The sequence below is a fragment of the Leptinotarsa decemlineata genome, unplaced genomic scaffold, assembly GCF_025532065.1.
Source record: "Leptinotarsa decemlineata unplaced genomic scaffold, Ldec_3_MD MMD2_tig00000882_RagTag_RagTag, whole genome shotgun sequence".
Classification (NCBI taxonomy): domain Eukaryota; kingdom Metazoa; phylum Arthropoda; class Insecta; order Coleoptera; family Chrysomelidae; genus Leptinotarsa; species Leptinotarsa decemlineata.
In genome coordinates this window covers 19,801,755-19,816,383 of record NW_027412556.1, presented here as the reverse complement: position 1 = coordinate 19,816,383, position 14,629 = coordinate 19,801,755, and the positions used below count along the sequence as shown (strand labels likewise).

Here is a 14,629-nt window from a genome sequence, read left to right as displayed (position 1 = left end):
CAACAGGTGTTCAGATTATTGCCTCATTATTCTGGATATAAATACAGGAGCAAAATTTGAATTAAATCAGTCTAGTTTGACCAGTCAAGATGAAACTATCTCCGTTAGTAATAAGTTTACGCGAAGTGTTAATCAGTCTAGTTTGAACCGTTGAACAGAAGTTATAACCGTCAGTGAAAGTAAATAATAAAAATGTAACCAGTCTAGTTCGAATCAGCGAAATTGAAGTGAACTCCGTCAGTAAAATGTCATGCGAAATGTTAGTTTCGGTTTAAATGGGAAAATAATCTTTGTTAGTGAATTTACGTGTAACAAAAAGTTTAAGCAGTTGGAAACAAAGTTTCATAACCACCGATATTATTGCCGAAATAAACAAAGACCGAAAAATTCTTCGAGCTTAGAATAAACCGGCCCAAGGAAAAGTAACAGCAAATTATTACGGAAAAATGATGTATTACAGCTCATTTTTACGTGAGTATCATTCAAAAAGAAAGACCGAATTTTCATTGGTAATTAAAGTGTAGACTTTATATCGAGAATAACAATCTCCGAAGATTTATAAAAAGGTGTTGTCACAGCCTCCTCTAAACTCTATTTTACGTAAATATCTGTGTTTAAATGATTGCGATTCGAAGAGTTATTGAATCCATGTTTGTCGTGTATCATATCTATACTATGGTTATTGCAAAACTTTACATATAAGGATATTTTAATTGGCATATATGTTTCTACCTAATATGTACTATGAATTGTGTGTAATGTTTATACCTTGTTGTCCATAGAAATTATGTCATGTCATCGTTACGAAACGATGTTTATTTAAATACCTTTTGAGATAATTGTGCTATGGGTTATTTCCATTTTGGTTTTGTATATTTGAGAATATAGTACAGGTGAACAGAGTCCCTGGTATGATAGCGAATTTCAATATTTTATGTGCCATGGTTTTTATTGTGTTGAAGTTGTGTATTTGTTTATTAATACTGTTATACTCGAATGTTAAAGATCTATTGATATTATGTTCCTTGTTGTTGAATTTGACATTGTAGAATTACAGAAAAATGAATCCTTGTAAATGATTGGTAAACATGTCTCACTGTCTCTTGTACATGAACTGGCGAGAAAAGTAATGATTATATATATTGGTATCGTTTCTGCTATGAGTTATCAGAATCGAGTAAGACGGCGTATCTGCTACTTAAAGTAAGACTGGTAGAAGGTAATGTTAGCGAATACACTTTCTATTTTTTAATTGATAATTGTCCGATATTATACGTTTAGATAATTACATGCACCTGATGTTCTTTGTTTTTGTGTTTACTATTGCAATATCAGTTTAATTCTTATTCAATAAATGTTTAAAATGTATGTTGGTTTGTCATTCAGTAGGTTTATAACAAACATCTAGTTAACCAAAGAAACCTCCTACCTGTTTGGGAACAGCCGCTCGATTCCAAACAGGAAGTTTATTATTGTGGCATACTCAAGTCGTTTTTGAATTTTCCCAAAACATCTTTCTCTGGCAACACAGCTCCCTTGTCGTTGAGAGGGTGAATTTGAACGATCTCTGAGTATGAAAGTCGGCCGGTTTGGGCCACGGTATAAAATCAGGTTGGCGACGTGGTTCATTCTTCACCTATGGTAAGTGTCCCAAAACATCAAACCATAGGGGCCCACCACACCAGTTTCTTTCCTACCAACTTCATAACGTCACTTGTGCCATCATCATTTGGAACTACCTTTCTCTTACGAGTTGAAGAGTGCGATCTTGAAGTATTTCGGGACAATGTTGCATTGGAACAAGAAGTTGATGCTTCGGAAAGAGGAGTAGCAGGCGCTTCAGCAGATAGAGCGTCAGCTGAACTCGTATGCACATCTTCTTCCATCTGAAAATATTAAACAATTATCGCAAATTGTAGGATGCATACTCACAGTCGTGTATTATGAAAATAACACGTTGGGGGCTAGATACCTTTGCCTGTAGGGAAGCGACGTGGTGGAAGGTTTTGCTGCTCACGATTTTTTTTTGTTTCAGTTTTCAAAGACTGAAGAGGAGTGGCTGGAAGTTGCAGCTGAGTTTGAACGACTGTGGCAGTTCCCTCATTGTTTAGGGTCAATTGACGGAAAACATATTAGGATTGTGCCACCTAAAGGAAGTGGGTCCTATTATTTCAATTACAAAAAAACCCACAGTGTTGTTCTTATGGCAATAGCCAATGCCAATTGCGAATTTTTGTATTGTGATATAGGCACAAACGGTAGGATCTCAGATGGAGGGGTCATAAATAACACTACATTTTATGAAAAGCTCGTTGACAACGAGTTGAGCATTCCAAAATACCGGTGCATTGGAAGTTCAAACAGAGTTTTAGGATACGTTTTTGTTAGTGATGAAGCTTTTGCTATGAGTCGAGAACTTCTTAAACCTTATCGACGAGAAGCATTAACAAGGGAGCGAAGAATTTTCAATTACCGCCTATCTAGGGCGAGACGTGTTGTTGAAAACACATTCGGAATTTTGGCTTCAAGATTTCGTATTTTCCACACAAGTATTAATTTGAAGCTGGACAACGTCGATACTGTAGTTCTTGCGTGTTGCGCTTTACACAACTTTTTGCGCAGAAGATCACCCCAAAACTACACACCTCCTGAAAGTATGGATCGGGAAAATATTTCTGAATGTACTATTGAATTAGGTGGAAGATGTGACCCACAATTATTACACGACCTACAGCGTGGAAGAAGAGGCCAGATTTTCAATAATGCTATCACAGTCAGAGAACAATTCAAAGAGTACTTCAATAACGAGGGGTCTGTTCCTTGGCAAGATAAATTTATAACTTTAAACAATTAATGGTGTCATGTATGTAAATAAATTAATAAAACGATTATATAAAGGAATTTTTTTCTTACCTGTTCTGATGGTTCATCAACTTCCGAGTCGTCATTTCAATCATGGTATTCCTAGATTTCCTTGGTGTCTCCTGATCATTTAGGAAGTGTAACAAATCAAAATCCCACAGAGCTGGCTTGTAGATTTCGTCTTCTCCAGCCCCAGATCGATTCGATTCATTGCATTTTGCTACTTCTTTACGGTAAACACTTCTCAACGAATTATTTTTTTAACAACTGTTTCTCTGTTTGCAGTAGCATCAATTTCTTTAAATTTTTCGACTTACATTTCGTACGCCTGCGCCTTCTTATCCCTGTCACTACACTCCTTAGATTTGATACGCCAAAGGCATGGAAAACTTTCATATAATGCAATAAATTCTGTGAGAAACTCCCGAGAACATTGCCGCAGGTCAGCCATTGTCGCTCAAAAACAAACTATTGTCACTCACAAACAACGAAACTGAGGAACAAAACAAGTCGGAAAAAGAAGCATCCGTCTACATGCACCGACTTGTCCGCGCAGTTCCAGGATATCTATGCTCCGAAGCTCAGTTATCGCTGCAACTGTACGCTCTTCGCGCCCGTTTCAAAACTGCACAGATTTCCAGTCCACACGTAACGTTTCATCTGCAACGTGTTGAACTGTGCAGACAACACGTTGTACAAAACGGAGCGTCTGGACCGGCCTTAAAAGACAGGCTTAGGCTGAGTCAAAAAAATAGTTATTAGTTCGAATAGGTTTCAGATATTTTATTGCTCTAAGGTAATTTTTTTATAAATCAAAAGGTGCCAATATTGAAAAACTTCAAAAAACGTGTTTTTGATATAATCGATTTATAATTGTGAAATGATCAGAAAAATACTATTGTTACGCTACGCTCTAAGGCAATAATTTTTCATGTAATTTCCAAGGTTGGCAATTCGAACGGTCCTCCCCTATTGATCATATTCGATAAGGATTCAGTAATGATCAGCTTTTATATTTCATTGTTGCAGTCATAAATCCAGTAATAAATATCTATATGATTGGTCAAAATAATTAGGATATCTGACATATTTGAACCTCTTCACATATTGAAGTTTCTAAAGAAGTTACATGCACCATTCAAAAGAAAGCACGATTTCAATAATTTTATAATGAAAGTGTGGTTCACACACAAGAAATCATGGCAGATCTAAAAAAACGCTATTTTCTTCATAAAAAAGCCAAGGAAAACAAACTACAATGTGACTGGGATAAATATAAAATAAGTCGTAATTTCGCTACCAAAAAGATACGAAATGAAACTAAGAAGTAAGTATTATGAATCAAAGATCGATGAAAATAAAGGAAACAGCTAGGCTTTGTGGAAAACACTGAAAGGTTTAGTAAAGGGAATTAGAAAACAAGAGTTCATAAGTATAGAATTTGATAGTGTTCCCATAACAAATGAAGCAAAAGTAGCAGAATATTTCAATTCGTTTTTCGTTGAAAGTTTGAAAGACCTTACCAACATTATAGTAATACCAATAAATGATTATAAGCATGTTCTCAGTTATGTTATCTCAACAAATGAGATTCTTGGGGAATTGAAACGAATATGTGCGAGTTAAAAAAATAATTTTTCCCCCAAGAAAAATAATACAGGTGATAATGGAATTAATTTAAATATAATTAAGTTAACATTTCAAATCGGTTTTGGACTTGATAAACTTATTGTTAACCACTAGAACATTTCCTTTGGAGAATTGCCACCATCGTTTCTATTGAAAAAACTACAAACACCTTTTTAGGATACCCTACCAATTTATGAGAAAATATTGGAAATCACAGTGAAAGATCAATTGATGAAATTTATAGCGAAACATAATATTTTGATTAAAAAACAATCTGGATTTAGGAAATCCCATTCATGTGAAACTGCACTGTAATTTCTAATCTCTTCATGGAAAGTTGATCTATCTAAAAAACGTATTATAGGTGTTGTCTTTCTGGATTTCAAAAGATCATTTGAGACGGTCAACATTGAGTTACTTTTAATGAAATTAAATAAGTATGGAATGTATTATAAAGTATTAAAATGGTTCACAAATTACCTCGCATATCGGAAGCAGCTAGTTATATAATAATCAAATGACATCCAGCACTTCAAATGTGATTTCAGGAGTCCCTCGAGGGTCAGTATTGGGTCCACTGCTATTCTTGCTGTACATAAGTGACATTGTAATGCATGTTAAAAGGTGTAAGATAAAACTGTTAGCCGAATACACTATGTTGCTTTGTTCTGGACACCTAATGAAATCTCAGAATGTTTGAATGAGGAGCTATCAAATATAAACGAGTGGTTATTTGACAACGGCCTTAAGTTGAATGTTAATAAAACAAAATGCATGTTGATAGGTAGCAAATATCGTTTAAGACAACTGCAAGATGAACAGCTATCAGTGAATATTTATATTAATAATGTCATCATTGAGAGGGTTGCAACTTTCAAATATTTGGGTATGGTATTAGATCAAGAATTGAACCTTAATGCGCACTGTAGTTATATTCAGAAGAAAATAGTCACGAAAATTCATCTTTTATATAGATTGAAAAATAAAATAAGTGAATATGCAAAATTAACAATATATAAATCAATAATAGCATCTCACACTGACTATTGCAGTACATTGCTCTATTTTGTAAGCAATAAAAATCTCAACAGACTACAGGAGCTTCAAAACAGATCCATGAGGGCAATATGAAGTTTTAATAAACGCACATCTGTGAAATACATGTTGGAAACACTGTCTCTCATGTCTACTGAACAAAGGATATCACAGAATATGCTAATATGTATAACTGAAATTAAACACAATATGTTGCCAAATTATTTAAGTGATTAGTTAATACAAGTAGTATTCATGCACACTCCACTAGAAATAGAATAGGAATTTTTTATATCAGCAGAGAGCACATAGGCAGGGCCGTAGCGAAAAGAAATACCAGGGGGGAGGGAAACCAAATTTTACCAACCCCACCAGCAAAATTTACCAACTTTCGAAAAAATGAAAGCCGAGGGATTAGTTACTACTATAATATATTAATTTTCTTACTTAGATTGGATGAATGTTTATGCCTGTTAGAGTATGCACAAACAAAAATGAATTTTGGTGATTATAAAAATAATAATGGAAATGTTTCTTCTTTGGACCAAGGTCCTTGGTCTTCCACCATATCCACCATGTATAGAAATATTCACTACAAACGGAAATAAACAACACTTAAATAATATTATGCTTATTGTTTTCTATTATTATTTCTTCTATCTTCACGGCCCGAAATTTCCCAACTTTTCCAAGTCAAAAAAACAGCGAAAAGTTGGGGACTGTTCTCTTACTTGGGAGAAATTAAACTTTTTTGAACTTTTCAAACAACTCAGAATTTCAAAGTATGGTTCTTCCCCTTTTCTTATTACCTCTCCCTTTATTTTCTCTCATTTTTATTTTTTTTAATTTCCATTCATTTTTTTACTATTATTTTTTTCTATCTTCACGGCCCAAAATTTCCCAACTTTTTCCCAAGTACAAAAAGCAGGGGGGAGAGGCTCTCCCCATCCCCCCCATGGCGACGGCCCTGCACGTAGGTTGTTACTCTTTGTATAGTTCTGGTCTGATTGCATTCAATAATTTGCTTAGTCATATAAAAAGCTGTAATTCATTGAATCCATTCGAAAGAAAATATACAGTGCTAGTCAAAAGTCCCCTCCCCCCTCGTATCTTTGGAACGGGTATACTTATAATAATGAAATTTGGAGGGTGGAAATAAACGGATGTAGGCTTCTTAACTGGTCATAACAGGTGACGCAATAGTCATAAATGACGTCACAAGGCCACTGTGACCAAAAATTTTAAATGGGACCCTATGGCAAGTGACAGCTCGTTTGAAAGGTATTGAAAATACCTATTCAGTCATACCAATTTTGTTTGGGTTTCGGCTGATTTTGATTGATAAATTGAAGAAATACGAAAATTATTGTTTCGCATTTAATTAATAAAGATTTTAAAGTACGCCTCTGGTTCATTGTCAAAAAGGTTGACGTGTTTGAATTATCTACTTGTCAAAAGTGTTTATACCTTGAAAATTTGCCTAAGCTATTGTTTAATGAGACGTTTAAGTGTTTACATAGGCAAAATGGTACGTACTGTAGCCGACAAAGTAGCAGCTATCTTAATAATTGGTGAATGTAGAAACAATTTCCATGCAGCGGAACGACTGTTTAATGAGAGGTACCCCGATCGCCCTATATCGAGGGTTTATTTGAGGGAGCTTCTTCGAAAGTTTCAAGCATCAGGTAGTGTTCAAGATGCCAAACGATCTGGTCGACCAACAATTAGTGATGACAAAAAAATTGACATACTTGGAGAAATGGTAGTGAACCCTACTTCTTCCACAGCCCAAGTTGCGTCTATCTGTGAAGTCAGTCAAAGGACAGTACATAGGGTGTTGGCTAAAAACAAATTTCATCCATACAAATTAAAAATGGTGCACCAACTTTCAGATGATGACCCCGACCGAAGACTAGAATTCTGTGAAACTATGTCCGATAAAATGAACCAACAACCAGGCTACATACAGACAATTTGTTTTAGTGACGAAAGTACTTTCTTTCTCAATGGAAATGTTAACACTCAAAATGTGAGGTATTGGAGTGACACAAATCCTCACATCTTTCGTGAAAAACATACTCAATTTCCAGAAAAAGTAAATGTTTGGGCAGGTATTTTGGAAAACCACATAGTTGGGCCTCTTTTTCTCAATGCTAACTTAACCGGTGAATTGTATCTGGAGATGTTACAAACTGATATTGAGGCGTTAATTCTTGAAATTCTAGAAGATAATCCAGATGAATTCGACAACTTGGAAATAACGTTTCAACAAGATGGTGCTCCTGCACACTATTACGGTGCAGTAAGACGTTACCTAGATGAAGAATATCGTGGTAGATGGATTGGACGACGAGGTTCGATCGAATGGCCAGCTCGGTCACCGGACCTTACACCATTAGATTTTTTTCTATGGGGGTACTTGAAATCTAAGGTTTACGCTACAGCACCTGACAGTATTGCCATTCTGAAACAACGAATTGTTGAAGAATGTAGGGCAATTTCCGCTGACACACTGGGACGAGTACGACAAGAGTTTAGCAATAGGATGCATTACTGCCAGGAAGTAGATGGAGCACATTTTGAACACTTATTATAAGAACTGGTTCTTAAATCTTTATTAATTAAATGCGAAACTATAATTTTCGTATTTCTTCAATTTATCAATCAAAATCAGCCGAAACCCAAACAAAATTGGTATGACTGAATAGGTATTTTCAATACCTTTCAAACGAGCTATCACTTGCCATAGGGTCCCATTTAAAATTTTTGGTCACAGTGGCCTTGTGACGTCATTTATGACTATTGCGTCACCTGTTATGACCAGTTAAGAAGCCTACATCCGTTTATTTCCATCCTCCAAATTTCATTATTAGAAGTATACCCGTTCAAAAGATACGAGGGGGGGAGGGGACTTTTGACTAGCACTGTATTGAATATATTTCAAGTAATAGTCATCAATAACTTGTTTTCTTGTTTTTACAATGTGATTTGTCTCTATTTTTTTATTTTTTGTTTTGTATTTTATAAGTGACTGACTGTATTATGAAGAGTATTATTTGCTAATAAAGAGTGATATCTAGATATAAATATCAATTCGTTTCACAACTTCAATTCTTGTCCAATATGGTCACCTGAACCGCTGTCGTGGACTGTGGGCTGTCCCCACAGTCAATTTCCACTTTTTACCATCAAATAAACGACTGAATAAAAAAGAGTGAAAATTCACTGACAGCTTTGTCAATAAGACCTAATGTTCTTTTGGCAATAAAGCATATTATATATATATATATATATATATATATATATATATATATATTATATATATATATATATATATATATATATATATATATATATATATATATATATATATATATATATATATATATATATAAACTATAATAGGGTCTACCGCATAATAAGTCTTTTACTGATTTTCGAAATACACATCAGCTATCCTCTAAAATTTTAATATGGTCAGGTAAATGATTAAACATCTTGAGACCATTATAATATATAGAGTAGAGGCTGGTATAGGTAATCTTAGGTCGTTAGATTGACGAAGGGTATAATAATTGGAGTAATCGCTAAATATCAATTTATGTTTGTTAATCAAACATACTGTTTTTAAAATAAAAATTCCGAAAACTCTCAAGATTTTATGTAATTCAAATAGGGGAGTCTCAACTTTTGGCCTTACACATGAATCTTTTAGCCATTTCTAAATAATGAACACCGTCTGCATTTGATTTTTGCAACATACTCCACACATACTCCACAGAAAGGAATTCCATACCTTAAATGTGACTCAACAAGTGAGAAATAAGCCTTGCATGAGCAAATGAAAACGTCATTTTTTATAATTATTTATTTTATATAACTCAAAATCATCTAATCATATATTTCTGTCAAGGCAAAAAACTAAACCTATTCTGCACTGAATATATGAGTTAAGTATTCAATTTACCAAAGACAAAATATATAATATATTCTGTCTGTTTAAAATCTGTTTTTTCGTTAATCAGCTGTCGCCCCCATCTCAGAAGATGAGAAACTATAAACTTTAAACGAGACACATATCGATTGTAATCGATAGCTCTCGTATGTTCCTCCTCATATATTACATTTTTGTGGGGTAATGTAGTACGAACAAATTCTGACAACTGACAACAGTAACAGTATTGCCGCAACTTGCAACGCTGTCATTTGTCGATAAGTTGAAGTCCAATTTATTAAATGTCATATTTCGTTGGTTATTTGAAAACGAAAATAATATAAAATAATTCTAATAAAAAATGTCCAGTGTTGTAGATACTCTGGTTGAAATGGGTTTCAGCAAACAAAAAGCGTAAGTGAAAAAGTAATATTGAACTTCATGGAACATAACCTGAAACTATTTCTCAAAAAATAGGGAATTGGCCTTAACAAGAACGGGAACTAATGATATACAGACTGCGATGGACTGGCTGTTATCTCATGAAGCCGACTTAGAATCGACTGAAACCAGTAATCCCTCTGAACCCAATATATCTGAACAACCAGTGGAGTTAAACAACATGGAAACTTCTACACCAGAAGAACCTACAGAACCAGCTCCATCAGCCAATTCAATAAAATGTGACGATTGTGGAAAGTTATTCAAAACCAGTGAGGAAGTAGAATTTCATGCTGCCAAGACTCGTAAGTTATTTTCTGAAAACCATATTCTTCTATTTCCCCATAACTTTGTTGAGGACTAATTGCAGATAAAGATATTTTGGTAATCATAATTCATGATCTACATATGGTCTATACACTTCAGTGATAAAAAGTAAGTACTCGAGGGAAATTAAATAACAACTAATCCCAGGCCAGAACGGTTTGTACTTATCTGAAGAAAAAGTACCTACTAAAGTAAAAGCGTAATTCAGCTGGTATTAGTCTCAGATCCAAATATGTATTTCACACCAGAAACTCAATTTTGCAACTAATATTTCTCTAGGGGATTCACAAACAGTGTGTTTTCCTCAGATGAACCATTACATAATTCTGGTCAGGGATTCCCCCAATCCTTGTAGTGATCTTTAAATAAAAAAAGTAATGTTACATTGTTTGAAAATAATGTTTGTGGAGGAGTCAGTGTATCTAGCTGGCTTTTTGGGTATTTAAAATAAACAGAGTGTAATAAAGATCAGAGTGAAAAATTCACATTGAAAAGGTACTATAAAGAGTTTGATAATCAGTAATTAACATATTTGATGAGTAATGTATTTTCCTCAAATATGTCAGTAGAGAATCTAGAAAGAAAGGAAACAAATATTGAAAAGTCTTTTGAGATTTTTATTTGCTTGCTTTACCTTTCAGTGATATACCTATTTCTGGTGAGTTCACCATATTCAATGTATTCTTTATTATTGAAATAATTGTGTTGTAGGTTTTCTACTTTGAAAATAAATTCTTTGAGGTTTCAAATCCAAGAAGTATTTTTGAAGAGTGACAGCACCCCACTCCCAAATTCCGTAATATAATTGTATTTGAACTAAGGAAAAATATAACATTTCAAAATTTGAATGTTTTTAAAAATGTTGACCAAGTTTAATTTGGATAATCACATCTTTTTTTTATAATGACTCGGTCATTACTCTAAGTATTTAATATTGAGTTAGAAGAATTAATAGGGTTGCTACCCAATTTAGTAAATGGAAGAGGTAACGTTTCACTTACATGGAACACTGTGATCCTCACTGGTGAACATCCAATGTTTTCGCACAAAACACTTGCTTTATCACCTCTTCTGTACAAAATCTGAATAACATTATAATATATAACTCGTGTCATCGATGACAGTACGTAATGACATTAATTTGCTTATTTAAACAAATCCCAGCCATAGGAATCTTGTTTAAATTGAAAGGGGTATATTTTTAGGTGAGATTTTTTAGTAAAAACATGGAGACAGAGAAAGCCAAAACCTTTCTTTCCCAAAAATTGATTACTTTCAAAAATATATTCCTTTTAGTTTATTTTTTTTTAATAATTTTGAAGTCTATTTCTTTTTCAAATGTTTTCAATGTGAAATATGCATGTCAAAACTATGTCATCAACAAAACTGAATAAAAGTCGCCCTAATATACCTCCTTGTGGGACCCCATAATGAAATTGTTCAAGTTTACTAAAAGTTTGATCAATTTTTACCTGGTAAATTCTACTCTCTAGTAATTGTTGAAGAGTATTGGTGTGAATTATTATTTTCTAAAACAATAGATATTTCAACTATTGTTAGATTTGATATAAGAGATATAGGTCTATTTTCATATGATTTATATATTGGTTTGAATATACCTGTTTTGAAGGATTGCTGACATTTATCAAAATTGATAATATTTATGAAATATGCTTAAAACTTGGGAATGATTTTGTTGATTATTCCTGTTTATTTGTTATTTGATCATTTTCTCATTCGATTGTAGAAATATTGTTACACTCTTAAATGTGTCAACTTAATATTTGACATCCTTTGATGGTATTGATGGAATTTCTGACGCCAGCCTTATAAATTTACATTACACCAAGCAACTTTGGTTTAGACATGGTAATCCAGAGGTCTGTGTGATTCAGAATTCGGTAGCTGGAAATTCAGATTTGACTTAACCTTATGGAGAGTCTAACCTGTTTACCAGCTACAAAGAAGTTTCACTATCTTGAAGAAAGAAATATACCGATCAGTCACATATCTTTATTTAAATCAATCCGGTACTATCAATGTTCGATCAGCTATTTACAGAGACGAATGGGGCTTGCAACAAAATTGAAGTGACAAATAAATAGTAAGCGGTCTAATGAAGCTTATCGGTGCTAAAGGACGTAAGCAAGCTAGAGGGGTTAGAAGCTCTACGTAATTTACTTTGAAAACAGTGTTTGTCTGTCACTAATCAGATTCATGCTATGTGGTATACAAGCGAACGGCTTTTACAGGGCTACAATAGAGCGAGAACTGCAAGACAAAGTGGAATCACTGATAAATGTCCCGAAATAGCAAGGGTTTGGCAACTGAGCAAGCCCAAGTGGAACCACCCACAAAGGGTAGAGTGAGAAATGATATTTATCGAAAAGCAAACACTCCCAACGCATCGCAACGCAAACTTCAACTCCTAATGACAACGGATAGACAGCAAATAAAGTCTGGTCAAGTGAGGTGTTGGTTTTGCTGGACTGTTGTTGACATCGCATGGTGGATCATATGGTTGGTCGGCTAAGGCTGAAGTGAAAATAGGCACACAACCTTCTCTGCGGTTTACCCTAGGTTCGGCCGACTGACTTCGGGGGGCTTCACTTTCGAATATATATTTCCTGAGCCAACCCTGAACTAACTTGTTTTCAAACTATATACCTTACTAGATATTTATTTTCAACCGAACTTAATCTTTAACAATCAATAATTGTATTGAATAATTTGTTTATATGCTATCTTTGACGGCAATCTCATAAGGATTATTACTGGGAAATGTCTTTGATGAATATGAATTTTACTGGAGTATTATCATTGTTTAGCAAGAGTTTTTATCATATTTTATCTATTTGTATTCAACAGTGTCATTGCTTTTTTATATAAACATTTGAATAGTTGTAAAAATAAGCTCATTTTGTGACCGGCTTTCTAGTTAAATAAAACGCTTGGTAAGGTACAAATGACTTCTAATTGTGTTGAGTTCAAATAGTCAGATTCAAATAAAGTGCGTTCAACCATTACTAGTGCTTCTACGAACCACCTCTACTCGAAGCCAACATAATTGGCGCAGTCGATAGGATTCCTGTACAGGCAAACCAACTGCCTGGTGATTGACAATTTTTCGACAGAAACTACAATACCACCACCAACCACAATGGAATAGATATTCTCTCACGTCATATAGGGGTGATTTTGGGCCCGAGTATTCAAGAGGTAGCTAACAGCCTTCCTGGAGGACTAAATATCCCTGGACGGGGTAAGTCTCTCACACAATTTCCTACCCTTTTTTTTAATTTTTTTCGTAGTATAGTGGTACTGAAATAATTATTCTCTCATAATAATGAAACTAGTTCGAATTCTGATTTAGAGAATCTAACTTTGAATTTGTTTTCTCAGAATTCAAATACCGAAACTAACAGTCAAGACTCTTTTCAGATATTATTTCGACATTCAGTAGAGATCCACGTGAACTTAATACAATTTCAATTCAATTCTTTATTTATCCATTCGAGCAAATACAGCTATAGGACAAGTCAAAAAACATATAGACATACAACAAAGTACAGTGAGTAAAATGATAAAATAAAATAAATTATGTACATGCATAACAAGAATTGCAGACAAAATAAAATTAACATAGGATAGTGAAATAATACATGTTTACAGGTTGTTCTTTAAAAAATTAATTCATAATAATCTTCTAGAGAGTAGGGACACAGATCAATTAGTATCTTTTTCACTTCAATAAGAAATTTCCGGTTTGAAAAGGATCTATATCTTTGTGGAAGTATGTGATGAAACATTTCAAAATTATAATAATAAAAAACCTAACTTCGGTGTCCTTGCAACTAATAAATAATTTGAAGGTGATTGACAATGTTTCGTGATGAATTTCACTAGTTCGGACTTCCATTGTCTACTATATAAAATGATTTGAAATCCCTTCGGGTGATGATCACCCGAAGACGATTGTAGATACCAACAATCGAAACGTCGTGAACTAACGTGACTTGGAATCTCTAAACTTTTTTATTTTTTTAATATTTTCTTTTTCCATTCCTTTAATTTTTATTTATTCAATTATTATATTTTTACTTGTAGGTTATTTCACTATCATTTCATTTCAGGTTTATTGTTGCTTAATATAATTGTTATTTTCAACTATTCTTTTTTAATTATTCTTTTTTACTTGTTTCAGGGATTTCAAATCATTTTATATAGTAGACAATGGAAGTCCAAACTAGTGAAATTCATAATAAATAATTATAAAGACATGACAAAGAAATCAAAAGTTACACAAATGAGAAATGTTGAAATAATAGTTTTGAGTACATCCTCTAAATATATCCCAGCAATTATTCAAATAAGTGTACGATTGAAAAATCCTGATTGCTT

General features: G+C 33.7%; 1 protein-coding gene across 1 annotated transcript in view; it reads left to right on the top strand.

Moving 5' to 3' along the window:
* The first annotated feature begins 9,714 nt into the window (after positions 1-9,714).
* The window catches only part of LOC111514070 (UBX domain-containing protein 1), a 34,028-nt gene continuing 29,113 nt past the window's right edge, over positions 9,715-14,629 (top strand). Inside the window, exons 1-2 of the mRNA XM_074175196.1 lie at positions 9,715-9,874; positions 9,938-10,206. Coding sequence (XP_074031297.1) covers positions 9,822-9,874; positions 9,938-10,206 — 322 coding nt within the window. The 5' untranslated portion in view covers positions 9,715-9,821. The remainder of the gene's footprint in view (positions 9,875-9,937; positions 10,207-14,629) is intronic.